A 27,199-nucleotide genomic window follows, 5' to 3' on the forward strand; every position below is an offset into this window, starting at 1 on the left:
CCTCTCACAAGAAATCTTATCTCTGTATTTGATCCCTGTTTTCATGATATCCTGCAGTTTCACAAACCTATAAAAAGTGTTTGCAGTGGTAGTAACTGAATTTAGATTTTCTGTATTCCATGCCAGTTCTCCTGACCACTCTTCTCTCCCTGCACAGCTTCTTTATATCTAAGCACTTTATTTTGCTGTGCCCTTACCAACTGTAGTTCAGCCCTCTGGTGTGCCCTCTATTTCATCTGATTCTTGTGCCTTGTTCTAATGCCCTCTGTGCCTTTCTGCTTCCCTTCCTCCATAAAACTTGGAGAAGTTTTTATTGTTGCTCTGCTTCTGCCACTTTTCTTGATAGCGAGGTTGGATTTTTGTCTCTCAAGACAGTGATGTGTGGTTCTCTCTCTTTGGTGAGAGGTGCCCTCCTTAACTGCCTTTCTTCTTGTCACCACCTTCCTTATACAGTATGAGATTTGCTTTCAGTTCCTTTCCCTTTCTGTGAGAAACATCCTTGTGAGTCTGCTGCATTTGATATTGTTACTTTGCTGCTTCTGCCTTGATATCCTTTCTCTTTTAGGCAGCAGTGAATTTGTTTTCTTTTGTCCTTCTGACTATTCATACGTTATCTGATTCTGGTTCTTTTCTAAGAATAAATGTAAATAATAGACAAAAGAGTAGCTTGTAAGTGCAGATTCCAAGAGCTGTGCTATATATTTCTGAGCTCCATCTTCTGACACTTCTCTTGGTTAATTATTTCCAGCTAAAGTGTTCCTGTGGGATTCGTTTCCTCTACTGGGAAGTAGAGGACTTGCAATAAATAGATAATTTCAATGGAGAGTCTTCTGCACTATTTTATTCTTTGATCTCATGTGGCCTCTCTCTTCTGTAGTAATTTGTTATTTAAAGATTTGAATTCTGAGTGTTCACTTGTTTTTCAGTTCCAGAGGGCTACTAATAAACTGCTGTAGCAGTAATTGCTAGCTTTCTTTGCATCAATGTCTGGAAAATATGGTGCTTGCCTAATCTACACTAACTGACATGGCAGCTGGGTTGTGAGTTGCCTGTGCATTTCTTTTCAGTATGCTGCTAAAGCTACTTTCCATCTCTGTCTCCTGTCAACAGCCATGGCCTTATACTTTGAGTAAAACCTCTTGAGTGATCAGAGAGCTGCTTCTCTGCCTCTGTAATAAATATTTGGTTTCTGGTTATTACTTTGTAACTTATGCTGTCTCCTGTTCTGCTGCCACAGGTTATTGTGTTTGCTCATGACCCAACTTGGTAGATTTCTCCTGTTCCTCATTGCTCTTCAGAAGTCTATTGGCTCACTGCTGACTGTTTTTTAGAAACTAGCTTGGCTGTTGTATTGACAACTTCTTTTTTGCTGTCAGTTTAGCTAGTGCAAATCAAGTACTCTTTTCAAAAGCTTTTGAAGCTGGACGGTGCTTATATCACTGACTATTTCTTTAATGTCTATGATATGTCTATGTCTGTGGTCCCATGATAGAAAATAGGGCTTCTCAGTGTTAAGAGACACATAGACTTTATGCAGGAGATCTTGTCCCTTATCAAAAGTTATGTTCTGCTGCCCACTATATAAAGCACATGGTTAGCTTTTACTATGGTTAATAGATGTCCTGTTTGTCATGGTGGGTACTTTTTTCCCCTAGAAACTAGTTTTAGATGGTGGCTGTCAGCATTTGAGTTGAGGTCTTTGTACCACTCTAAATTTTAAACATATGAACTGTGTTCACAGCCCCAGCAGAATGAATGGTAGGAAATTACTTCCTTACATGCTCTGACAATTCATGGCCATGTCATTTAGAAGTAATTGCCTTTTTGCCTTTCTACCAGAGAGTAACCAGATCAACAAAAGCAATTATGAGCCAGTTTGTCAATCACTTCAGTTCACAGGTTGGCATGTTTATAAAGCTGCTAATGATTTATATTGTGCTGGTCTGTGGGCTGCTGTGACTGCCGATGTGGCATTCACTCATTTCTGTCAAACTTACTGTGAAGACAGTAACTTCTTGCATCTTACCAGTATGGATTGCAAGGACTTACATGGAATCATCTGCATGTGTTTAAGAACTGTAATTTCCACTCTCTATTCAGCAGACATGAGGGAATTGTTTTTGGACAACTGTTTGCAGTGTTGTTTTTTTTGTTTTGTTTTAGAAGGTTTTTTTCTAGATACAGGTCATGCTTTCTTTTCCTTCCAAAATTACTTTGTTTCTTTTCTTTCTTTCTTTCTTTAAGTATACCTCTGATGTGATGTATCTTCTATCCGTTCTGTAACTTTCAGATTTTTTTAGCTTTTACTTAAAACTTGTGTTACTGTGGCAGATATCAGTTGTGTTAGCTGTTGCAAAGCCTCTTAGGCTGCATGTTGTAGTTTAAATCTGGAATTATGCCAGATTATCACAGTAGCATTAATTGTTTGGTTTGGTCTCATTTTGATTAGAGGTAAATATACTTACCTATTCTTTATAAGCACATATTTTAAAAACAAACAAGTGAAAATCTTCATCATCTTGTCTCTCTTTATCATTCAGTAGCTTAGTTTAAACCCTGAATGTACTTTAATTTTGCTTGATGCTTTCCTCAGTGTAACCACTCTGATTTTCGTGCTTTGTTCAATCCTAGTGCTTAGTAGCTTCCTTGTCTCATGGATAAAGCTGTCTTTAACAGATGTACCCGTGTATTATAGTGCAGCATTTACTATTGTTTACAGTTTTGCTCAATAACTCTTTCCTTTGATCAGCCACAGTAAAGAGATGAAGGCATAAAAATTGTTAAATACCAATTTCACCATTAAACATTCTCTATGTTATTAGCAGTCATAAGAAGTCAGCTGCTGCGGTAACCATGTCCTTTTTGTCACAACAAAGCTATGAGTTCCAAAGCAAAAACTGGCATTTTTATTGATAAACTGTTCTCTATCTAGCTGGAGAATTCTTACGTCTCTCTTTCTAGTCAACCTATTTTCTTTCCCTTGTTTCCTTGGTTACTGTATTTAATCCCATGATTTCAGACACTACCAGCTGGTTAACTATCTATAAATACTTTTTTCTCTGTCTGCCACTTTTCTCTGCGTCTGTATCCTTGACTGTTCAAAAAGCCCTGCATGTTTCTTCCTTCTCTCTCCTTATGATCTCTTCTAGTGCCTTGGTATAGATAAACTCCATGAAAAGAGAGACGTGCAACTCAGGAGAGTAAGATCAGTATTGCTCCAGTTACAACATTAAGTGTGACTTGAAAAGGTTTTAAGTACATGGAAACTAAAGCAGCCAAGATCTAGAGGGAGAGAGAGGGAAGAATCTTTAATGTTGGTAATTGTTGACAGAGATCTGTTGTTGTCTATTGTTCTTACTATTTGAAAATAGGATATAAACATGCAGTTAAAAGTATTTTTAATAATTTATTGACATTTTGTAGGCTGCTGTATAGCTCTGTTTTTCAGTTCTTAACAGAGGCTGATGTATCTTAACAGAACCAACTTATAATTTTGTTCACAGAAAGTCAGAATGGAAGCTCATGCAAAGTTTGCAGTGCTATGGCATCTCACCCGGGACCTTCATATTAACAAGTCTTCTTCCTTTGGCCGTACCTTTGACAGGTTGGTGATGGCAAACATGATCCAGTGAAAGATTGAGGCAAAATTATTTAACTATGTCATAGTGGCAGCATATAGTGTCCAGAACTTAGAGAAATACATTTTACATTCTGGTATCAGACCACCTTGTTAGAAAAAGCTGAATGATCTGGACTCTGAGCTAGTCTCATCTTCCTAAGCTAGCACAAACACTGTGGGAAAATGCATGTTTAATTTTTCCAGTACATACTTAGCTGTAGGAAGCAGAGTAAAGAGGTTATTTTTTTGGCTTGACACTGTCACTCATTGCAGAAGTGGTAATAAATTTTGTGTTTAGAGTTAAGGAGCTTATGAATACTGGAGGTTATAAAACAGTAAATTCAGTCATATACACATATTGTTTTTCCCCAAGTCTGGAAAAGAAGTCTGGAAAGGATATGTTGGTTGAAAGGCTTTGAGTTGTCAAATACATTTATCCTTCCAGTTCTTGAAGAAAAGATCTTTGAATAAGTTATCTTCTTGTCCGTGCAGCTATGTGAATTGGCATTTTAAGGTTTATCATTTTATGCTGCATTAGTACTTATAGGCAATCAAACTTTGCTATGCTGGTAGCTGTACAAATACTGTAACACTCTGTACTACTATTACTACAGCAGCTGTGTTACTGACTTTATTGCTAGTTTTTCCTGGCAATTTCTTCATCAGGCTGTACTAAAATATAGAACTTCACGTTGCACGCTGGACACGTTGCACGTTGTACATATCTACATTCTGATATGTAGAAATTTGTCATATATCAGAATGAAATGGGATTAAACTGAGTCCTGTAGAATATGTGAGGTTCGTTCTTTCTGTTCTAGATCTTTGTTCATCATGCTGGACAGCCTTAACAGCTTGGATGGTTCTACATGGTCAGTGGGACAAGCCTGGTTAAATCAAGTACTTCAAAGACATGATATTGCAAGGGTTCTTGAACCTTTGCTCCTACTGCTTCTTCATCCAAAAACTCAGCGAGTTTCTGTTCAACGAGTACAGGCTGAATGTTACTGGACTAAGTCTCCCTATCACCCTGAAGAAGAAAATGAAAAGCACTTTATGCAGAAGTTCAGCTGTGCTGATGGTGTGTACACAAGAATACTCTAGGAAGTTCATTAATGAGTTTATTAATTTGCTATTTATATGCAATATTAAAAATACAGACTTTTGTTTAGCATAACTAGCAAAATAAAGTGCTAGAATGGCCACTGCTTCTATGTGCTTTTGTGCACTTTTTTTCAAGGCTAGGTGTCACAGCCTTGAAGTATCTTTGAAGTTTAACTGCCCTCAGATTAAGACAGTATACAAGTATTTCAATGCAGAGCATATTATTATGTCTTACAGACTTCAGTAGAACTTTATGACCTGAAGTTTAACCAAGAAATTAGATTTTTTTTTTTTTTTTTTTTTTGGTGAATTAGGAACACTGATGTGGGGCTGACTGAAAACATACTGATTAAGTTTGAAGGTGTTTGCATGTATTCTATATTGTTAGTAACATATTAATAATTCTTTTTTTGTCAAAACACAAGTAGATAAGACTGCATAAGGCTTCACAAGGAGATTATGTTTTGTTAAGGTCTACTACTAAAGTATTTTTGGCTTGCTTATATGAATGTGTGACTTGTTACTTACTGTTTTTTTTTTGCGTTAAAGTGAAAAGGAACTATTTACCATACTGTTATTTAATTTAAAGTCTTGATAATAGTTTAAATTCTAAATATAAACGCTAAATTCTGTTCTGAAAAACAAGATACCATGTAAATAGTTTTTTCATGTTTTTCTTTAAGCATTTTCCCACGTGCCTGTAAGCCAAGGACAACTTATTATACCTAAAGAAGGCAATGAAAAGCAGCTTGTTATGGATGAAATGGAGAACTTCAGCCTGACTGTCAACCCTCTGAGTGACCGGCTTTCCTTGTTAAGTACCAGCAGTGAGACCATTCCAATGGTTGTGTCTGATTTTGATCTTCCTGACAATCAGGTTGAAATACTGCAGAGTTCTGATTCTGGCTGTTCTCAGTCATCTACTGGAGACAACATCAGCTACGAGGTGGAAACAGAAAGCCTGAGTGCTCAAGATAGCTCTCAGACTCTGAGAGAAGACTCGCCTGATGAAATTGTGCAACAAGTCATTACTGACCTTATCTGCAGAGTTGTAAGCAGTCTTGGAGAAGAGAATGACCCAGTTAAACACAGTCTGCACTCCGAGGATACTTCATGTAATTTCAGTCCTTTGGATAACCCCGAGGAGATGACTAAAAGTGAAGATCAAAATATTCAAAGTAGCCAAAGTAGTTTGCTTAGTAATGACAGTTCCCAGTTATTGTCAGCCTCAACTGAGACTGGACTTGAGAGCTTAAGAGACGAAATTTCAAGAAATAACTCCTCACCCTGTATTGCAGCAAGCCAGCAATCCCTGTCAGATCTCACTCTTGCTTCCACAGAGTCCAAGTCCAGAAAGCGGAGCCACAGCAGCATTCAGTTCAACTTCAAAGGAAAACTGCCGGAAAAAACGTCAGAAAAAGAAACAATTGTTAAAGAGGCTGGTAAGCAACCAGGTGCAAAACCTAAGGTGAAAATAGCCAAAAAGAAAGATGAAGAGAAGAAGAAAGCGCAAACAGAAAAGCTTAAACAAACAAATGTCTTCTTTAGTGATGGCCTTGATTTAGAAAACTGGTACAGCTGTGGAGAAGGGGAAATATCAGAAATAGAGAGTGATGTGGGGTCCCCAGGAATGCGGAAATCTCCCAACTTTAATATCCATCCCTTGTATCAACATGTACTGCTTTATCTCCAGCTGTATGACTCCTCAAGGACATTGTATGCTTTTTCTGCAATTAAAGCAATTCTGAAGACAAATCCCTCAGCTTTCGTAAGTGCTATCTCCACTACCAGTGTCAACAATGCATACACTCCTCAGCTCTCACTGCTCCAGAATCTCCTAGCCAGGCATCGGATATCTGTTATGGGCAAGGATTTCTATAGTCACATCCCAGTTGATTCTAACCATAACTTTCGGAGTTCTATGTACATAGAAATTCTTATCTCCTTGTGTTTATATTACATGCGGAGCCACTATCCAACTCACGTTAAAGTAACCTCACAAGATCTGATAGGAAACCGTAATATGCAAATGATGAGTATAGAAATTCTGACACTTCTCTTTGCTGAATTGGCCAAAGTTATAGAAAGTTCTGCAAAAGGCTTTCCTAGTTTTATTTCGGACATGTTATCCAAGTGCAAGGTTCAGAAAGTGATCCTGCATTGTCTGCTGTCTTCTATCTTTAGCGCACAGAAATGGCACAGTGAAAAGATGGCTGGAAAAAACATAGTGGCCGTAGAAGAAGGTTTCTCTGAAGACAGCCTTATAAATTTTTCTGAAGATGAATTTGACAATGGCAGTACTCTACAGTCACAGCTTTTAAAAGTGCTTCAGCGGCTGATTGTGTTGGAACACAGAGTAATGACTGTGCCTGAGGAAAACGAAACAGGCTTCGACTTTGTCATAACAGACTTGGAGCACATTGGTCCCCAGCAGCCGATGACTTCTCTTCAGTATTTACACTCCCAGCCAATAACCTGCCAAGGCATGTTTCTCTGCGCAGTGATAAGAGCTTTACATCAACACTGTGCCTGTAAAATGCATCCTCAGTGGATTGGCCTTATCACTTCCACTTTGCCTTACATGGGAAAGGTTCTTCAGAGGGTGGTTGTTTCTGTGACTCTTCAGCTCTGCAGGAACTTGGATAATTTAATTCAGCAATATAAATATGAAACAGGATTATCTGATAATAGGTAAGTATATCTAGAGGTGTATAATCTTTTTAAGCAAATTTAATTGTGTTGAATTACTTTGCTGCTGGATGAGTTCATTGAAAAATATATTTTATTTTAGGCCTCTCTGGATGGCGTCAGTCACTCCCCCAGATATGGTTCTTACTCTATTAGAAGGGATTACAACAATAATTCATTACTGCCTGCTAGATCCATCTACACAATATCATCAGGTAAATTTACTTGGGTATCTGAGAAGTTCCTGTGCAGTATATGTCAAATTAAGGACTGTAATTGTATAAATGTGCTTCTATTAGGTACTTGCACAAAACTGAAGGTCTGAGTGAGGAAAATAATAGCCATGTAGTAATCTTGGTTGTAAATGTGTTTTTCATGGATAGTGTATACATCTCAATTAAACGGAACAATAATTTTCTACTAATACTTCTAAGAGAGTATTCTTAGACTTTTCTGTTGTTATCATTATTCCCTTGAAACAATGAAGTAGGAATTCCTTAACTTTCGGACCTCTAAAATGCAACTTTTTAGAACTTCATTACGACTTCATTGTGGAACTTTGCAGACTGATGCATATCTGGCACTTTCTGGCTGGATTATGTTCATCACGCAATATGTCAAAATATTTTCTTTCTGCTTCTTTGGTATATTCACAATTTGTCTTCAGTCAAGCAATGTTTTCAATTCTGATATTAAGAGCATAGTCTCTTTTAAGAATTTGGCCCAGATTTTACATGAAAACTTTTGTTCTGCTGTCTATCTTGGTTTTGTCATTTTTGTTCTTATTCCCCTTTGCCTTCCATTCATTTGCAAATAACTGAGAAGTGTTTATTGTCTGTGCAAGTAAGTAATTTTGCTTAATGTATTTGTTAAACCTCAGATTCTGAAATAATTATATTTTGCAAAGGTGTAGGCAGATGATACAAAATTGATTGCTGTAGCCATGAGGTACCACATGTTCAGAACATGTTCCGTTCTGAATGACTGAGAGTCAAAAGATTCTTTAATCTATTATTATTTGATAAACTCAAAGCCTGTAGTACTGTAAAAATTACCGAGAAGCTGTTTTGGAAAAGAGTCCTGGTTTAAAGCTTCCATGTACATTGTCTCAATTTACACTATTTTACTGATGTTATTTGTGTAGATATTTAATGCTGTTCTTCCCCTCTTCCCTTGAAATGTTCTAGCTTTTGGTTAATGTAGATCAGAAGCACTTAATTGAAGCACGCAATGGGATCCTGTCTATCCTGCATATGATCATGTCTTCTGTGACTTTGCTGTGGAGCATCCTTCACCTTGCAGACTCTTCAGAGAAAACTACTGCTGCCGCTGCTGCATCCATTACCACTATTAATCTTGGGTCAACAAAGGTCAGAATGTCAGGGATAATATTGTTTACATGGTACATAAATACCTTCATCAAACTAAATCCAATTACATTCCCTTAAATGTAAATTGACTTCTAATACATTTGTCCTAATCTACCCACCCACCTGAGAAACAAGACCCAAGAAAATGGGTATTGACTCTGCTTTTAAACGTAAATGTATCAGCTAACAGCAAGTCTCCCATTTGCTTTCTACAAAGAAAATTAAACCCATCCTGAAAAATACTTGAACCATTTAAGCCACACTTTTATGCCTCAAAATATGTAAAATGCTCATGTAGAATCATAACAAAAGAGAGCTGTCCTCTTAAAACGCCTTGTATTCAGACAGTTTTGAACTAGTTCCTTTACTCATTCAGTGCCCATACTGTGATATCCTTACACATGGGGAAATAGCCCTGCAATCACAAAGATGAGAATCCGAGAGGGGGTCAAATATTGAGACTGTTGCCTAGCCCTCTTATTAGAAGCATTTCAAACTTCTAATATTCCACATTTTAAAATACAAAATTGTCAGTTAAATCTGAGATGTTTTAAAATATTATTTCCTAACGGTTATTTTGAATATTACCAGGTACTTTTTCAGATTATGCCATTTTATGTCATTTTCAACATTTGTCATTCAGTTTGGAGGAGTAATCACTTTTTTTTTTTTTTAAGACTCCATGTCTTTCCACAGACATTATCCATGGTCATATTTGTGCTGCCAGTAGGGCTTCCTACTCAATGAAGTAGGAAGTAGGGGGTCTGTACTCATGGATGGCATATGATGTTATGCTTCTTCAGTGAAAATAAGATAGGCTTTTTCACTCTGGTTCAATATTAACTTTTCTGTAAATCCTAGGTTTTCTTTAGTTTGCCGAAATCCATAATATTCAAAAGAGCATTCAACATATGCTGTCCATGAAAACGTCCTTTTTAACATCCTTTTTAATGACAGCAACCACACTGTTGGCAATTGTATGAAGTGCATAGTCAAGATCTAGTATCCTATGTAACAGTCTTCTGAAAGATTAGACAATTCCTACTCAAATATATCAGACTAACATAGAAATGGCTTTCAGGAAACAGATAAAATTGCACTTTTCTCTGAAATCTTCCTGTCATAGGAAACAGGATGAAGAACAGGATGAGAAGGTGGCTTATGAAATAAATGCCTAAAGAAATCTGATGTGTTTAAAAAAACATGATGTTAGGAGTTTCAACAATGAATATTTTAGTCTTACAGAGTAGCTTGTTCTTTCTTCTGTGTTTTTTTTTCCCTACTACTTATTTTTTTCTCTCACTTCCTATCCCTATATTTCTCTCATTTCCCATCCCTATTTGTAGCGTACACATCTTTCTTTCTTCATAATAATAAGCACTTGATAATTGTTATATCTACACTTACCCTCTTTCCTCCTGCCTATACATACCCAGTTTTGCTTCTTCTCATAGGTCATTTTCTGTATCACTGATCTGTCTTATTTTTTATAGTTTGAGTTTTCTCAGCTTGTGTACATATCTTGAAGTAAGGTGTCCAAAACTGGACATGGTACATGGTATCTTCTTTCAGGAAAAATATTTTATGTCTGTCATGATGTGCTGCTATTTATGAATGCCTTTTTCCACTTCCTTGCAAAGTCAACACAGTGAGTTTGTGATCCACAATAATCCAACAATTCTATTTTTTCTTTTTTTATGCAGCACTGCTATGTTAAATAGTTTCTCATCCTGAATAGCTAGTTGTTTATTCCCTACCTTTACATGCAAAGCTTAAGCTGTTATTGCTGCTTATCTTGTTCAGGACATTTACCCATTTTGTTAGATCACCTTGAGTTCTGTACTTTTCTATATGTTGCTTTCTACTTCATTATCACTTGCAAATTCGTAAAGTACATTTTCTTAGCTGTTCTGAATGTAATGCAGGGATACTTAACTAAAAGTGTATGTGTTCCTCCATATTTCAGAATTTGAGGCAGCAGATTCTTGAACTGTTGGGTCCAATTTCAATGAATCATGGTGTTCACTTTATGGCTGCTATTGCATTTGTATGGAATGAAAGAAGACAAAATAAAAATACATCTAGAACAAAGGTATGCTTATACTGCCATGGTCACTTTAAATTGCAGTAATAGCTTTAAGTGATATGGAAGCATTAAGGATAAGATCTTGGCATTCCAGTGAATAATGCGTATTATGAAATGGAAAATATTTATGTTGTATTTTTAATTAGCAACTGTACTGTTGGGGAGTTACCAATTTAAAACTGATTTTATTTAAAACCTGTTATTACTTCCCTGTACCTTTCTAGAATCTAGGACAGTGTGTGCCACCAAAGTTGCTCTGTAGCAGAGTAATAGAATAATGATAATTTGTGCAGAAGCTTAGGGACATGAATGCATGCTAAGTATCTTCATAAATAGTCAAGATTTTTGTACATGTATATTATTTGCCACAGCTGGTTAAAAGCATAATTTTGTTGAATAATTTAGTTCGCAGTGTTCATATTCAGATGTTAGTTTAATTACTATGCTTTTTACTCATCTAGTTTTTGCAGAAATAGAGTATTTGCTGCCTTTTTGCTTTTGAAGCCACAATTATAAATTTGACCTCTCTGCATATGAATTATACTTCAGGCCTTATTTATGTAATTATCTCACACGTTGCAGCAGATTGTGTATTCTTTGCCTCAGCACCCTCCCCAACCTCTATAATGTATCTCTTTAAGATTATACTGTAAGTTCAGTGATGACTTTGTAGGAGCTTTCAACTTGCATCATGCCCTGGATAGAAACAACTTACATAAACTCTTGTGTAACATCTCACATATAGCATGTTGTATTTGAAGATAAGGTAAACATTTCACAGAAAAATGTGTAGTGTTTTGTGAAGGAGTGTGTTTCCAAGTTGGAAGCCATGTGGTCAAAGTTCAAATTGTAGATGACAAAGCTAAACTGATGCTTCCAACCTCGAGTTTCAGATTTTCAGATTTTTGTATGCTTACCTGCTTGATTGCTTAAGGTTCTTTGACTATTTTATTGAAATATCTTGAGCTAACCTGAAGACTACCACAAAAGTAGTTGAAGGCAACATCTATTCTTAAAGGAAGCTTTAAGAATTATTTTTACTCTCACTCAAAAATTTGTCAGGATACTCTTCTTCACTTGATAGAAATCTGCTCATTAAGAGCTTTCTTAAAAGCATCACTACCAATATAGGCAACTTCCTAAGATTGCTTTTATATTCTGTAAAGACACATGGCTCTAAGAGGCATTTTGGGTCTAGATCCTCTTTATCCTCCATAGTAGTAGGTCTCTTTCCATTTACTTAAGAAAAAAGCCTATAAGGCCATTCATTGTAATTTTTGGTATAGGTATTGTCTGTGATGGTAATGTGACATATGTTTATTCTTCTAGGTTATTCCTGCAGCAGGTGAAGAACAGCTTCTGCTGGTTGAGCTAGTTCGCTCAATCAGTGTTATGAGAACTGAGACTGTTATACAAACAGTGAAGGAAGTTTTGAAGCAGCCTCCAGCCATAGCAAAGGACAAGGTATGAAAACTGTAGAAGTGCTACTGATTTATTAAATGTCTTACTAAAGCTTAGAACACTGATGTACATACTTGGTTGGCTTTGTGCATGAAATAATTGTATACCATACTTAGTGTGAAAATTCTGAATATCTAGTAGATCGGTGAGCTTTTGGAGGGAAGTCATGTAAGTCATTGCTGGTTTTGGAACGACTGCAGAATCTTGTTTACTGCTTCTGAACAAAAGTGTTTTGTGGGGATGGCTTCCTTACAAGAGAGAAACCCTAGTATAAGATTGAATTTTCTTTTGGGTGGGAAAGGGAAATGAGGAAAAGAGGAAGAAACAAAAGAAGAATAACTTCATAAAGAGATGCCTTATTGAGGGTTCATAATACCTTGTTAATGAATTAATTTACATATTCAGGCAATGCAGTAAAATAGTGTTTTCATTTTTGCTCTAGCAAGTGGGGAAGGTCTTTTTTTTCTTCCCTGTAACAGTTTTCATTTTTTTCCCCAGAAACATCTTTCACTGGAAGTCTGCATGTTGCAGTTTTTCTATGCTTATACTCAAAGGTAAGTCAAGAAGTTAAACTTTATTCCTGTCACCAAGAAGCAGATGAACAAACTGGATTTCTTTTTATATTTTATAACCCTTAGGAAGAGAAATGGCTTGTGTACTATAAATCATGAAGAAAGATTGGTTTTGAACTGTAGGTGTTATAAAGAAGAAGGAGATTTTTATAAAGTAAACAGGGAAAAGGAATTCCCGAATTCTGCAACACCCTTCTTCCCTGTCTGAAAATTTTTCAGGAAGTCTCCCTACTGTGTAAAGAAAGCTGATCTTACTTGTACTGTAACTCACTGCTACCACTCCAGCCTTTGACTGAAAAGCACATCTTTTGAGTATACTGTTCTTCTGCCTTCTTTCTTTTCTTAATGGCTTGATGTAACCATCTAATATTAAACAGAAAAAAAATAAAAATCTGTAGTAGTGTTGATTAACAATATCTGACAGGTAAACTGTGAGGTAAAAAAGTGAAGAATGCTGAGGGAGATGATGCTATTTTCATTGCTGTCATTGCTGTCTCTATTTTAGGATTCCAGTGACCAGCTTAGTAGATAGCTGGGCAGCACTGCTGCTTCTCTTAAAGGATTCCATCCAGGTTGGTCTTCCAGCTCCAGGACAATTCCTCATACTTGGGTAAGGGTTCTTGATATCTGCAATTTCTAAAGAAGCTCAACATAAGTGTGTGAAATCATACTGAAGTGTTAGTGTGTTGACACAAAGATAAGTGAAAAAGATCTGGAGATGAATCCCTGTTACCTGTGTTCTGTTTCTATTAGCGTCTTCTCTGAGGAATGGTTATAGAGAGAGATGAAATTTTTTATTAGAATATTACATAAGACAAGATCTTTATTACCTTACTGGTTATTGGAACCATTCAGGCTCTTTAAACATTAGATTTAAATTTCTGATTTTACTTATTTAATAACTAATAATGCCTAATTTTGGTATATGTAGATTTGCAGCCCACTAGAAAGGATTCATGTTTAGCACAGAAGCTGTTTGTGGAGTATTAGAAATAACATGTTGGATATGTTTTTCTGTATAAAGCATCAAGCACCGTTTTCTTGAATTTCTGGAATTTAACTTCACTAGAAAATTGTTTCTAAAGATACTTGAGTATATTCCAGTAAAATATGTCATAAACTTCATGGTATAATCAAAACTAACTTGCAAATGTATTTCCTAGAATATTGATAAGTAGTAGTGACATTAAGGTTTAGTAAATAAATACTGGGCGTATAAATTTCTTCAGATTTGTCATGGCTTTCAAAATTACTGGTTACAAAATTTACAAAATCCCTATTTGCTTCATTTTTTTTTCAGTGTTCTGAATGAATTTATTATGAAAAATCCGAGCCTGGAGAATAAGAAGGACCAAAGAGATCTTCAGGTAAGATTTTTTTGTAGGCTTTGTTGCTTTAAAAATATTGAACAATAAATGCCTCGTTTGAGAGAATCATATGAATGACAAGGCAGTACCCAAATTATGTTCCTTGTAAAAGTGTTTTTAAGCAATTAGTAAGTGCTAAACAAATTTTAAATGTTTATTGTTGGCATGTTGATTGTTTAATTTAGTGTAGTTTCTGAAGGAAATTGGACCTATGTGCTGTCCTTCTCCATTCAGCCCAAGGACTGGTGCTCAATTTTGAGCCAAGTCTGATGGAAGGTGTCCTAAAGATATTACTTTAATTGACTGTTACATAAAAGAAGGATAATTAATGCCCCCCTTGAGAGAGAAACAGCAGCTGGACAACAGCCAAGTGCTGCCAGTTTTCCAGCAAAGCGGGAGGGAGGTTTAGAGGGAGGTCATGAGGTGGGGGAAGAGAGAGAGAGGGAGATGTTAGAAAGGTGGTCACAAGTAAGACGGTAGTGGGACTGGAAGGCAGACTGAGGAAGAGACAAATGTCAAACAGGTTGGTAATAATACTGCCTATATTGAATTTTCTGGTTGTGAAATAATGGAGTCTTGACTGCTTCATTTGATACTTATTTTCCTCAATTAAGTGCATATATTTTTCTTATTTTACATTTTTAGTCTGGAGTGCTTTCTGTAAGCAGGGCCTTGCCTGTTCTTTTAATTTTCTGTCAGTATTTTTCATTCCTAAACTCTTCTTAATGTTACTGTGTTTTCTGAATTCTTTTCTCCTGAGAACAATGGTTTGAAAAATTCTAATGTGGGGCCACCCAGTGTAGTTTTCTTGCTAATTTATAGCAAATAAAATAGGGGTCCTGTTGGTGTTAAAATCTTAGAATTTATTTTGATATGTATGTAGCAGCACTGTATTACAAGCTCATATTCAGATTGGCTTGTTCCCAAATGCTTGATTACTAATGAACATTATTCCTGTTTAACAAGCAGATGTGTGTAGTTAGATGTGTATGTGGTTCAGTTCCAAGATGATGTAATAATATCTTGTTGGAAAGCATGCAGAGCCAACCGCGAGTTAAGCAATTGTTCATAGAATATAACTTCCTTAGCGTTTTCCAGATACTAATTGTGTCTGTGGAGTAATGCTTAGATATCTTCTTAGATACCCTTCTTAGCTATTTTGACATTTATTTGTCAGGAGGTTGCTACCACAACCAGATGTGTGCTCAGAACTGTGGTCAGCATATGTGGTAGGAAGGATTTTATAAAAACGCTTCAGTCCTTCAGGATGTGATAAACACTTACAGATTTTTGTTCTGTTGACTTCAAACCTTTTCTTGAATGTACTAGAATTATCGTATATATCAGTTTTGTCCTCTGGAAAAGCTCTGTAGTAACTTCTACTTACTTCTACTTGGTAATCTGTTGAAGATGATCTTACTTTCTGTGGAGTTCGTTCTTCATCGCTGGCAATATTGAACAGAAGAGATTTAAAGCAGTTCTATACGTAATTACAAAGAGATTTTCAGAAAATGTGTGTCAGGACAACAAACGTAGCCGTTCTGCACAAAGTTCTTAAAAGCTTGTTTATTTGTTGTTTTTTTTTTTTGTTTTGTTTTCCCCTCTATCAGGATGTAACACACAAGATAGTGGACGCCATAGGAGCAATTGCTGGTTCTTCCTTGGAGCAGACTACTTGGCTAAGACGAAACTTAGAGGTCAAGCCTTCCCCCAAGATTATGGTTGATGGAAACAATGTAGAATCGGATATTGAAGGTGACTTCATTTTCATCTTTTATTGGAAATAAAACTTTTCAATAAACATTAATTATCACACCAAAATGAACCAAGAAGGTAACTTTGTTAATTGAATATTTGTATTTGAAAACATTAAAAATGCTTTGGTATTGTTGAGGCATTAGTGCTTTATGTGGTATGTATGGCAAAGTCTGTGCACATTCAAAATATACACTGTTAAAGTATGCCTGCAAGGTGAATAATGGCTTAAGAAAATTAACTTTGAACTTTTTACTATTATTATCTTCATTTAGACATGTTGTCTCCAGCAATGGAAACTTCAAGCATAACTCCTTCTGTTTATAGTGTCCATGCATTGACCCTGCTTTCTGAGGTAAATACCTCCTCAAGTGTAATAAATGCTGTCTTATAATAATCTTTTATATCGTGGAAAGCTTGGGGAATGAGCTTTGCTGGGAAACAGTGGTATGAGTGCATACGGGTTCCTGTCATATAACAATAAAACTTTGTTGTTAAGATAATTATAAATATTCAGTGAGATGGATGAGAAGAAAAGTGTGCCGTTTCAGATGTGTAGTACAGGGAACTGTTGTGGTGACCCACTTCATGTGTTTTAGTTGTATGTGTTATTTACTGCTGATAATCACAGTCAATCTGTGGATTTTTTTTTCTTTTCTAGATTGCTTTTTAGAATGATTTGTCCGAGAGTTAATGCTTCTGTGTTTTTAACCTCATTTTGTGTTAACAATTAAGGGATATTTTTACTTTGGATTTTGTGTGGTACCTGAGATTTGATCACCTCTATCATAAACTTGAACATTCAATGAAGGACAAAATACAAAAAAATAAAAAAAATAAAATAAAAAAATGCTGTATAGTAAATAACAAGCAGTTTGGGAATTCATGATAACGTAAGTTCCTCACCTTTTGTAGGTTTTGGCTCATCTCTTGGATATGGTTTTCTACAGTGATGAAAAGGAGAGGGTTATTCCTTTGCTCGTAAATATTATGCACTATGTTGTTCCCTACCTCCGTAATCACAGGTATCTTTACAATTTATTCAATTTGTATAGATCTCTACTACCAATTAAAATTTGTTGTTTGATACTTCAGTTGAAATAGGCATGATAAGGATTAGATATCTATTAAAACTTTATGTAAAGCAACAATTTTAAATTGTTTCCTGTTGACTTCTTTTGTTTAGCGCTCACAACGCTTCCAGTTATCGAGCCTGTGTTCAGTTATTAAGCAGTCTCAGTGGGTATCAGTATACAAGGAGAGCATGGAAAAAGGAAGCATTTGACCTCTTCATGGATTCTAGCTTCTTCCAGATGGATGCTTCTTGTGTTAACCAGTAAGACCTTCCTTTTTCTGCTTATATCAGTGTTTGTTTCAAATTTTACATAAACCTTTGAACGCGACAGTGTATGATGTGGTCCAAAACTTCCCAACAGGTCTCTGTTGAGAGAAATTGTAGTGTGTTTTAGATTACCATTTAAATTATGAAACTTACCTACCTAAGCTGTATTTCTTGTGCAGAAGTCTGTTTTTTCAATTTCAATATTTTTCTGAAGTATTTTCTCTGAGAAAAAGAGGTAGACATTTTATAGTTTCAGACCAAACTGCACCAGGTAAATAGTACCTATATTGCAGAGAGCTCAGATTGCAAATTGTAGCAGAAATGGACCTGTATTAGTTAAAAGAGCAGAAAAAGCTTCCTGTAATTATTTCTTGCTTTTCTGATTTGTATATAATCTTTCTCTTTTAGTTGGAGAGCTATTATGGATAATTTGATGACACATGACAAAACCACATTCCGAGATTTGATGAGTAAGTATTTATTGATGTAGTAGTGACTTCTCTCCAAGGGAAACAAAAAAAAAAAAAAAAAAAAAAAAAAAAAAAAAAAAAAAAAAAAAAAAAAGAGGGGAAGAATAAGCATCTTGAAGAAAACATTTGTTCAGTGTTGATTTGAATGTGTTTAAATTATTCGATGTTTTTCTGTTTTCTTCAACTATTTGTTTCTAGTGATCTGTAAATAAGATCTCTTGAAGTGAGAGAATTTGAGACCATCCTGGAGCACAGTGAATTTTGCCTTTATGACACAGTTCACTAAACAGAGCAGATTTTTATTTTTTTTTTACATGTGACACTGAACTCTGCTTAAGGAAAAAAATGATTCTGCGCATTCAAAGCTTATGAGCATCTGTACCTGAAAACTGTCTTTTTAAAAAAGGTGTCTGGTCTGCCACCCAAAGACCCACAGCTATGCTGTGTATAGCTATGAGTTTTCTTTCAATGTATATTTTAAATCTCTATTGTTAAAAGCACAAACTGCAAAATAAGTATCTTCATAATGACTGCTTTTAAGCTATGTTCATGCAATGGAAGTAAGAGTTATTTGCTACTTTAAGTGGAGTGGAAGGGAAATTTGATGTTAGTCTCTGTGCTCTTCATTTTGTGTTTCAGCACGAGTGGCTGTGGCTCAGAGCAGTTCGCTCAATCTGTTTGCTAACAGAGACGTAGAGCTGGAACAGCGCGCTATGCTCCTCAAGAGATTGGCTTTTGCAATTTTTAGTAGTGAGATAGACCAATACCAGAAATACCTTCCAGATATACAAGGTCAGTAAAAATGTAGCAGTTCATGGAGTTTTGGAATCTGATTTTTGACTGAGGAATATTTGTATCACAGGGTAACAGCAGGTAAATTTGTCCCCCAGAATATCTGTGTGCAGTACTGTTTCTGTGGTTGAAGACAAAACTTCTGCAGATTTTGTTCAGAACTCATTCAGTCTGAAATGGTTACAAAGCACGTGAACTTTGATTAGCAGTTCACTTACCTAGATTATTTCACTGATTTGTCATTTTATACCTTGGCTGATGTCCCTGGGCACCTGAAAGGTGCTTTTTGGCATGACATCTGCTTATACCTTGAATGTTCAACTAGGGATAAATACGAAGGCTGACCTTGAAGAGCTTTTGAATTGTTGACTTCTGTAGTGCTTTTTTTCTGCTTTTCTGATTGTATGTCCTATTTATCACTGAAGAATATCTATTCCACTGACCTTTTTAAATGAAGAGATTGGGAATGAGATCTGTTTGATTTTCTAAGATGATGCAAATAGTTACAGCAGCTTCTGAGGTATATTGTCTGCTACTGCTGCCAAGATGAATACCTTGGTCTCTTCCTCCGTATAGAAAGTCAGATGCATCATCTTTCTCATTTCATTTGTTCCAGGACTTATTCTTTGAAATTTCTTTCCCCAGTCAGTCAGTAGCTGCATTTACTATGTTCAAGATACAAGATGCTTTTCAGTGGTCTGAACTGCAAAGTGCATGTGTTGGCTTGACTGATAAATTGCTTTGTTTGCCTCAGTGTTGAATGCTTATAGTTAAATGTCAGTGTCTTATCCCTGTGTAAGATTAATTTACTGTGATGATGCAGCCTTTTAATAATATATACTCTAGCTGTTTGAGCCCTTTTTGTTTTATTTGGAATCTGTTAACTCCTCTTTTTGGAAGGAGTAAAACTGCAAAACTCCCAAATGCAGTATTGCAGTAATGTGGAGAACTTGACTGAAAATACACAACTGCTATGAAGTTTCTTGCTTTTGTTCCTTGCTTAGTGAAGGTTCCTTTCTCAGTGGTTATTTGCTACAGCTTTATTCTGTCAATGTAAAAGAACATACTGAAGCAATGACATGGCAGATACTTTTTTTTTTTTTTTTTAATTAAGAGGGAAGAAAATGCAAGTTGGAATTATTCTGAACTGAGAAAACCTTCTTGGCTTTTTGTTTCAGAAAGGCTGGTAGAAAGTCTCCGTTTGCCACAGGTGCCCACCCTTCATTCCCAAGTGTTCCTGTTTTTCAGAGTATTGCTCTTAAGAATGTCCCCGCAGCACCTTACTTCGCTTTGGCCTACCATGATCACTGAACTGGTGAGTTGCAGTTAGCATACGTGATTTGGAAAAGTGGTGCAACTTTGAGACACAACCCAATTCCACAATGTTTAAGAAAATTTCTTCTTGATAGCATGCATGTAACTGAAAGCTGACTTATTTTCATAGTCCGTGTGTCTGTTTTTTTCCCAGCCAAATAGAACACATTAGCTTATACTACTGAAGTTCAAATGTCCCCTGAGTTAAATTTGCCTTTACTTTTATTGTTCCATACTGACTCCTTCAAATTCTGCCCATGTATGCGTACCCAATCCAACATTGCCAGTCCCTGTGGCTGCTTCCTTGCTCATTCAGCCTTCTTCCTCCAACAATGAGGTTGAGAAGCTCCTTAAAGAAGGAGTCAGAATCCATGCTGTGTTGGCAGTTAGTGCTCATTCAGATCACATTGTGACTGAAATATTATAACTAGCTTTATACAAGGCTCTGTTCTCAGCTTTTCTGTTTCTCATTTTACTCTGCCTAAGACAGGAGAAACACCTGTTTTCAGAGCTGCTAGCCTCAAATGTTGACCATTTGACATGCTCTTCTGGGTTTTGGGAAGAGGAATGGTGGAGTGCTTGGTGCATCCTGTGGTCCATTTAGCCCGTTAATGAAGTACTTCGTAAGGGGCTGGCTAACACAAATTACAAATCAGAATAATTGCTGTTATTTGTTTGATATCTGCTGGTGCCTACTGTAGACAACTAACCACAGATTTAAGCAATAGATGAGAAAAGCTGTATATAATATTTTAAAAATCAAGTGCATTTTTTAGCAGTATCTGCATTGAATTTTAAGCCTGTTAATAGTGTAAGTATTGGAAATCCCATTTACCCTGTGAGATCTGCTAAGAGCTGGGAGCAGCATGGCTCTCCTATCCTTGTGCTGCCCCCTGGTGTTTATGCAAGGTGCAGCAGTCAAGGAACTGCTTCCAGCGGGCAGCACTGTGTTGTTTCCAGGAACTCACACCTGAGCTTAACTGCTTCTTTGTGATTCTTTATTCTCATTTCTTTCAGGCCTTGCTCTCTGCTGGGCTCCCTTTCTAAGAAGTGGGGGGAATTAGCCTCTGAGAGCTTCCCTGGCCATAAGAGAGCCAGGTCCTTGTGCTACTTGAGTTGTACATGAGGGATGAATTTCAGAGTACCATTTTCCACTCATAGTTCAGTGGGCATCATCCAGGAATGGAAATAAAGCTCTAAACAATAGTTCCTCTAAGGCTTATTACTCACACTTCCCTACAGCATTTTCCTGGGTCGCAGTCTGTAAAAAATGGTATTAAAATACAGCATTTGATCTTCAGGTACAAGTATTTTTACTGATGGAACAGGAGCTCACTGCAGATGAAGACATTTCCAGGTAATTTACGAACTTCCTGCTTTTTTAGCTTAATACCGGTCTCTTGGCACATTGATGGACAGATGAGCCATTCTTCAGAGTAGTTTGTCTTAGAAACAATTGTCAAGCTCAAATGAAACGGACAAGTGAAGAGTGTTCCAGTCTGACTGCAGTACCAGGAACACATTGTTCAGGGCAAAACAACTACAACAACAAAAAACAACTGTTAGATTGCTCATAAACATCTAGGGTAAATTATGCGTTACCAGTATGTTCGTTCTTAGCGTCTTCCTGGCTAAAATGACCCTGATTTGCAATTAAAATACACATCACATGACTTTATAGTTTTTCTGTATTATGCATATATTTAGATTAAGATTGCGCCTTTTAAAATTCTATTAAAAAAGTGGTTTCTTTTAGTGTTAGAAAGACACAGAGATTAGGCAGAGCTTTTAATTTTGTTGTATTGCCTATTGCTATCGCACCTACCCTCTGTGTAGTGTGGTCTAGTTTCAGTCAGTGTTAGCAATAGACTCAGACTTCTCAAAAGAACAAGAGGAGTTATTTGCCCAAGTCTTGTTCTTCACTTTTTTCCTAGCTTTGTATTCTTTTGAAGAATTTTCTCTAAAACAAAGTAATATCCACGTAACGAGTGAGTTAAAACTCCCTCTTAATCTGGATGACTGACAGGAATCGGATACAGTTTAATATATTTTTATTTTTATATCTATATAAACGTTTTATTTATACACACACATACTAAACTCCAGCCATAGCACAGACTTGCAACGTTCTGTTTTGATTTATGGATGTCGAATTTTTTTCGTAAATAAAGAGTTGTGCGTTCATAAAGGCAAGCACAGGAGGAGGATCTTCTCATGATGACTTACCTGTCTGCGGTACTTTATTTTAGGACTTCTGGCCCATCCGTTGCTGGTCTGGAGACAACATACACGGGAGGAAATGGTTTCTCCACGTCCTACAATAGCCAGAGATGGCTGAACCTGTACTTGTCTGCTTGCAAATTCCTGGATTTGGCCCTAGCTTTGCCATCTGAAAACCTTCCTCAATTTCAGATGTGAGTAAAAGATGCTATCGTCTAGGTTTCTGGATGTTTATCTGTGCCTCTTGGTAAAATTCTCATGTTTAAAATCTGCATTTTCCAATTTCTTTTCCCTTTCTGGTTTTCATCCAGAGTAGCCCACAGTCCAACCCCTGCCAATGGCAGAGTGGCCCCCAGAGCAAATGACACTGCCCAGCAGATGATTTCAAGCTGTTTTGATTTAGCCTGTGGCTTGAGATTCTCCACACCTGCGACCTAATGAGTAATACCAACTTAAATGAAATATTTTGTTTTTCAAGTATTTAGTTGCCGTAATGTCTGAGAACCCAAAGTACACCCACGTGTCTCAGTGACTAAGTCATCAGATCAGATGACTGTATGATCCCAGTATGATTTCACTTAAACTACTCCTGTGTGAGCTGACTGGAATACGCAGCAACAAACCTGCTTGTGGAGGGGGCTCCCTAGGTTGGTTTAGAGCAGCAGCGTTCATGCATGCAAACTGCTTGCGCAGTGCCTCTGCGATCCTATTCCATTGGAGAAAAATGAACGTAGAACAATGCTGAAGACTGCAGAAGTGAGAAGCAGCACAGGACAAAACCAAGTATTTCTTCTCTTCCTTGATGCTGCACGGTGGAGATATTTGGTCAGCTCTAATTGACCTGGCATTCTAAAGATCCTCGCGTGTGCTAGAGGGTGGAAGGACTTGCACGCTGTCACTTTGTGACCTGAACTATTCATAAATCTAAAGCTAATCTCAAAGGTTCCTTGATTTGATTTATTTTCTGGGGGTTTCGCTCGTAATTCTTGCCAAGCTCTCTGTGCTGTCCTAATCTCCGCTATTAGTCAAACCAGTTTTATTAAGGTCATTAGCACGCCTTTCTGGAAAGACAGCAGTCATGCTGAATCATGCTGTCTCTTAGAGTTCTCACAGAGACTTGGACAGGAGCCCTGAGGACGGAAACTTCAATTTCCTTTATAGTTTATAATGCAGGTAGCCAGTCTTGGCAGTGCAGTGAGAAGAAGGGGAGGGAATGGTTTGTTTTATCCTTTTGGCCTGTGAATAGATAAAATAAATGAATTCTTCCTATCAACCCAGTATATAGAGAATATTTGGCATGTTATTCGAAGTATCACAAACATGCAAGTGTTTTAAGTAACTTAAAAAAAAGTTGACATCCCTAAATACTTCAAGAAATGCTAAAGGAGAAAGACAATGCTACCTTTCTCAGCCATGTTACCTTCCCCTTTTCAGAATGTGACTTCTCTATTCCTGTCAAATATTGGCTTTTGTTTTTTGTTCCTTTTTCTTTGATATTTAACTAGATTTCCTCATCCTTTCCTGTTCTTAGATCCAGCAGAAAAGGCTGCATGTTCAGTAAGGATAACGTCTGCTTGTGCTATCTCATGACAGGTATCGCTGGGCTTTTATTCCAGAAGCATCAGATGATTCAGGCTTGGAGGTACGAAGACAGGGTACACATCAGAGGGAATTCAAACCTTACGTGGTGCGTCTGGCAAAGCTGTTGCGAAAAAAAGCAAAGGTACGCCACTTCTATCTGGCTCTGCTTTTCAGTGCTGGAAGTTACTGTACGTCTGAGTGTTTATTTCAATGGAGAATGGAAAGGAGCTTATCCAGCATGGGAGATTCCTGCTGGTGTAATCTCAGGCCAGCATCAGACAAAGACATAGGTAGGTTTATTTAAAAACAAACAAACAAACAAACAAAAAGGTCAGCGACTTTGAATAATTTTTTCTGTTCACTCAATACGGGGTGAGATGACCACGAGGTAATGAATACGGATTTCCAGGCCATTTCTTCTTGGAGCAGAGGAGGACACTGTCGCGTGTAGCTGTGTGTTTTCCTTAGAAAATACTGTTTCTGAGCAAAGTGTTTCAGTTGGCTTTAATTCTGCCTCGGGGCACTCTGACTAATGCTCTGATTCATGCAGCGGGGTGTTTCTTAGGCTCTGTTGTCCGAGGGGAGTGTGCTTAAAAACCTCCTTTGGCACTGCTGGCCATAAACAGAACAACCTGACAGTGCTGTCATTGTCTAGGAGTGTCTTGGCCCCATGAGCCCCTCTCTGCAGTTCCTGGCCAATGCGCTCTTTGGGGCCGGCAACTTCCTGCTGAAACACGGCACCCAACCAACTGCACAGCCTTCATGGCAGCGTATGATTTCCATATATGAAATGCAGTCTGAAAGTTCTCCTCTTTCCTTCCACAGGACAAACAGGAGGACTTTAAGACGGTGGTTTTGGAGGGATTGGAGATGGCCAAGCATCAGGTGAGGGTGGCCTTTGATGCTTGAGTTGTGAAATAAGCTCACCATAACACCATCACCTCGAGGCCCTGGGTAGCATTTGACTTTCTGAACTGAAAGAGAGGAGTCTTTTTAGAGGACAAAGCGAGCTATTTTTGAAGTGAAGTAATCCTAAGGGCCCTCATCTTTATAGATAGCTCATAAATTTACTTTTAAGTTGGTTTCCTACATGAATAGATTGCAAAAAGTTAGTTTTTTGTTCTAAAAGGAATCGTCTTCGCAAATCCTTGTGAAATTAATTATGCCAAACAGAAAGCAGGCATGAAACAATCCCTAACCCAGTCTCTGTCAAATTAACTGTTGCTTTTAGTATCTAAGGAGGTAGCGGTGTTGGCAAAGATGCTGCTGTGAGGAAATGGCTTGGACAGATTGTATTTCATTGCTCAGAGGCACCGGCGGTGTTTGCACGTGCACCCATGCGGCTGACTGCCAGGTGCGCTGCTCCCGGCCGCGTGCTGGAGCCGCTCCGTGCTCCTCGCGGGGTCATACAGAGCACGGCAGAGACCGGTACCGAAAAGCCTCTCTTCCATGAATCCGATGGGAAACTTTTAAATTACAAAAATCAGCAGTTTCTGTAGGAGGCATTGTCAACTCTGTGTTGGAATGTAGTCTTCCTTTTGTTCTAGCTTATTTTGCAGGCTTTCTTTTCTAGAAATACTTTAGAGAATAAGCAGTATAGCTGCAATAATTGTTTCCTGTGACAGGGAGCCAAACAACCAGACTGAAATACTGAATGTGTTCATATTTAATCTAATTGCTTTGTGAAACAGATGTCACAGGCTCCTGAATTGGAACAGACAGTTGCTTTTATTTGAAGGACAAAAATTGTGTTTGTTAAATACCATTTCTTGAAGAAATCTGCTCAAAGGCTGCGCCATCACTAGTCCTTACCTTATGTTCCACTCCCCTTTGTTCTCCCTTCGGTACTGAGTCTGCTCCTTGGCAGCAGGGCCCACACCCGCGGCGCCTGCACAGCCCGTGGGGTTCTTGGATGCAGAGGCAGGGAGGAGCAGCCCAGAGGCAGGTCAGGACTTGGCCTTTGTGCTGCTCTTCTCCTGCCTTAGGGAGTCAGAAACTGTCCTGCTGGAACCCTGCTTCATGGTGGTAGCTCCCCCATGCTGGTTTGTCAGTAATTCTCCAAATGGAGCATTTACGGTATTGGTAGTGCCTTGCTGTCTAGATTTGAATGTTGTTTTTTGTGAGTCAAACAACAAAAAAAAGAGTAAAGATTCCTAAATGAGCAGCTGGATGTTAGTGCTCAGATATTTTAGCATGCAGACAGTTAAGGTGACCCTGAACAGTTATTCCAGGACACTGACTGCAAGCATTGAGTGTGTGACTGCTGCCTTCAGTGGTGGTGCTCCTGAAGTTCTCCCCCTTGACATTCTCCCCATGAAGTGCAAGGTGTGTAGTCAGGGGCTAGTGGGAACACGCGATGAGCAGCTGAACTGGGTAGCATTGCGAGAACTTCCTGAGGTGCTTGTGAGGTGTCTGTGCAGAGCCTCCAGCTGTGCTAGTTATGATATTTGAAACAGCACCGCCTTTGCTCTTCTGAAAATTTGGAACTCAAGCTACAAAATGAAAATGCTTCACTTCCATTCTAACACCCTGAGGGGTTTATTGTCCCTGCCACGGGCTGTAGGATGCAGCCTGAAGGCTGTCTCAGAAATGCAGCCTGCTTTACAGAGCAGCTAGAGGGGCAGCGGAGGCTAGCGTTCGCCTGGTGCCGCCTCCGAAGGGCTCCAGCCAAGCAAGTAACAGGGAGCAGATCTGCTCCGAAAGCTGCGCGGCAGCCTCTGTGTACTTTGTTGCTGGGATAAATAGTTCTAGAATAAGGAAAAATACTTTATCAGGCATTAGCCTCTTATTTGTGCCTGTATTTCTTCTGTTTTGTCCTGCATTATTTTCTGTTTCTCTCTATTTACAGAAAAACCCAGAAGAGGACAGCTCAGGGAAAACACTAAGCTGGGAGCCAGGCCACTTGCTTTTAACCATCTACACTGTTCGCAGCATTGAGCAGCTTTTGCCTTTCTTTAACGTACTCAGCCAAGTTTTTAACAGCAAAGTCACAAGCAGGTGCGTTGGACACTCAGGGAGCCCTGTCCTTTACCCCAACTGCTTCCCGAACAAGGACATAAAGATGGAGAACCTCAAGCAGTTCTCCAGCAAAGCGAGGCAGAAGATAGAAGAAATGGTGGAGAAGGATTTCCTTGAAGGGGTCATAAAAACGTGAACCAAACCGGTACTGTTCAGCCTACATGTAATATACCTATTTAAAAGAAATACTGTATCTTTCCCGGGTGTATAGTATTCTTTTCTTACTTTGTATGTAATGAAATACTTAATGTTGTATTTAAGTTAAATATTTGTAAATAAGAGTTCTGGATGTGGCCTGAATCAAGTGTAATTATTGGTGGCTCATATTGATTACGGTGCCTACTATTTACAGTACACATTTTGTTGTCTTGAGTTCTGTCTTAAAAAAAAAAATCCTAAAAAATACAAGGTGCACATTTTTTTCAATTTGTTTCTAGTTT

The 27,199-nt window shown here is 37.8% G+C and overlaps 1 protein-coding gene across 6 annotated transcripts in view; it reads left to right on the forward strand.

Moving 5' to 3' along the window:
* Positions 1 to 27,185, forward strand: part of DOP1A (DOP1 leucine zipper like protein A) — a 61,586-nt gene extending 34,401 nt beyond the window's left edge. For 4 of the 6 annotated variants that reach the window (XM_032185593.1, XM_032185596.1, XM_032185595.1 and 1 more), the window contains 22 exons: positions 3,504 to 3,604; positions 4,441 to 4,700; positions 5,407 to 7,414; positions 7,515 to 7,626; positions 8,599 to 8,781; positions 10,748 to 10,873; positions 12,197 to 12,331; positions 12,827 to 12,882; positions 13,406 to 13,510; positions 14,201 to 14,267; positions 15,878 to 16,022; positions 16,298 to 16,377; positions 16,938 to 17,047; positions 17,209 to 17,358; positions 17,773 to 17,834; positions 18,474 to 18,626; positions 19,805 to 19,941; positions 21,242 to 21,297; positions 22,190 to 22,354; positions 23,754 to 23,883; positions 24,567 to 24,626; positions 26,590 to 27,185. In XM_032185593.1, coding sequence (XP_032041484.1) covers positions 3,504 to 3,604; positions 4,441 to 4,700; positions 5,407 to 7,414; positions 7,515 to 7,626; positions 8,599 to 8,781; positions 10,748 to 10,873; positions 12,197 to 12,331; positions 12,827 to 12,882; positions 13,406 to 13,510; positions 14,201 to 14,267; positions 15,878 to 16,022; positions 16,298 to 16,377; positions 16,938 to 17,047; positions 17,209 to 17,358; positions 17,773 to 17,834; positions 18,474 to 18,626; positions 19,805 to 19,941; positions 21,242 to 21,297; positions 22,190 to 22,354; positions 23,754 to 23,883; positions 24,567 to 24,626; positions 26,590 to 26,895 — 4,707 coding nt within the window. In that variant the 3' untranslated portion in view covers positions 26,896 to 27,185. The remainder of the gene's footprint in view (positions 1 to 3,503; positions 3,605 to 4,440; positions 4,701 to 5,406; positions 7,415 to 7,514; positions 7,627 to 8,598; positions 8,782 to 10,747; positions 10,874 to 12,196; positions 12,332 to 12,826; positions 12,883 to 13,405; positions 13,511 to 14,200; positions 14,268 to 15,877; positions 16,023 to 16,297; positions 16,378 to 16,937; positions 17,048 to 17,208; positions 17,359 to 17,772; positions 17,835 to 18,473; positions 18,627 to 19,804; positions 19,942 to 21,241; positions 21,298 to 22,189; positions 22,355 to 23,753; positions 23,884 to 24,566; positions 24,627 to 26,589) is intronic. The other 2 variants (XM_032185597.1, XM_032185598.1) reach the window with 1 other exon arrangement.
* The last annotated feature ends 14 nt before the right edge of the window (positions 27,186 to 27,199 follow it).

Source organism: Aythya fuligula, chromosome 3 (genome assembly GCF_009819795.1).
Source record: "Aythya fuligula isolate bAytFul2 chromosome 3, bAytFul2.pri, whole genome shotgun sequence".
NCBI classification, from domain to species: Eukaryota; Metazoa; Chordata; class Aves; order Anseriformes; family Anatidae; genus Aythya; species Aythya fuligula.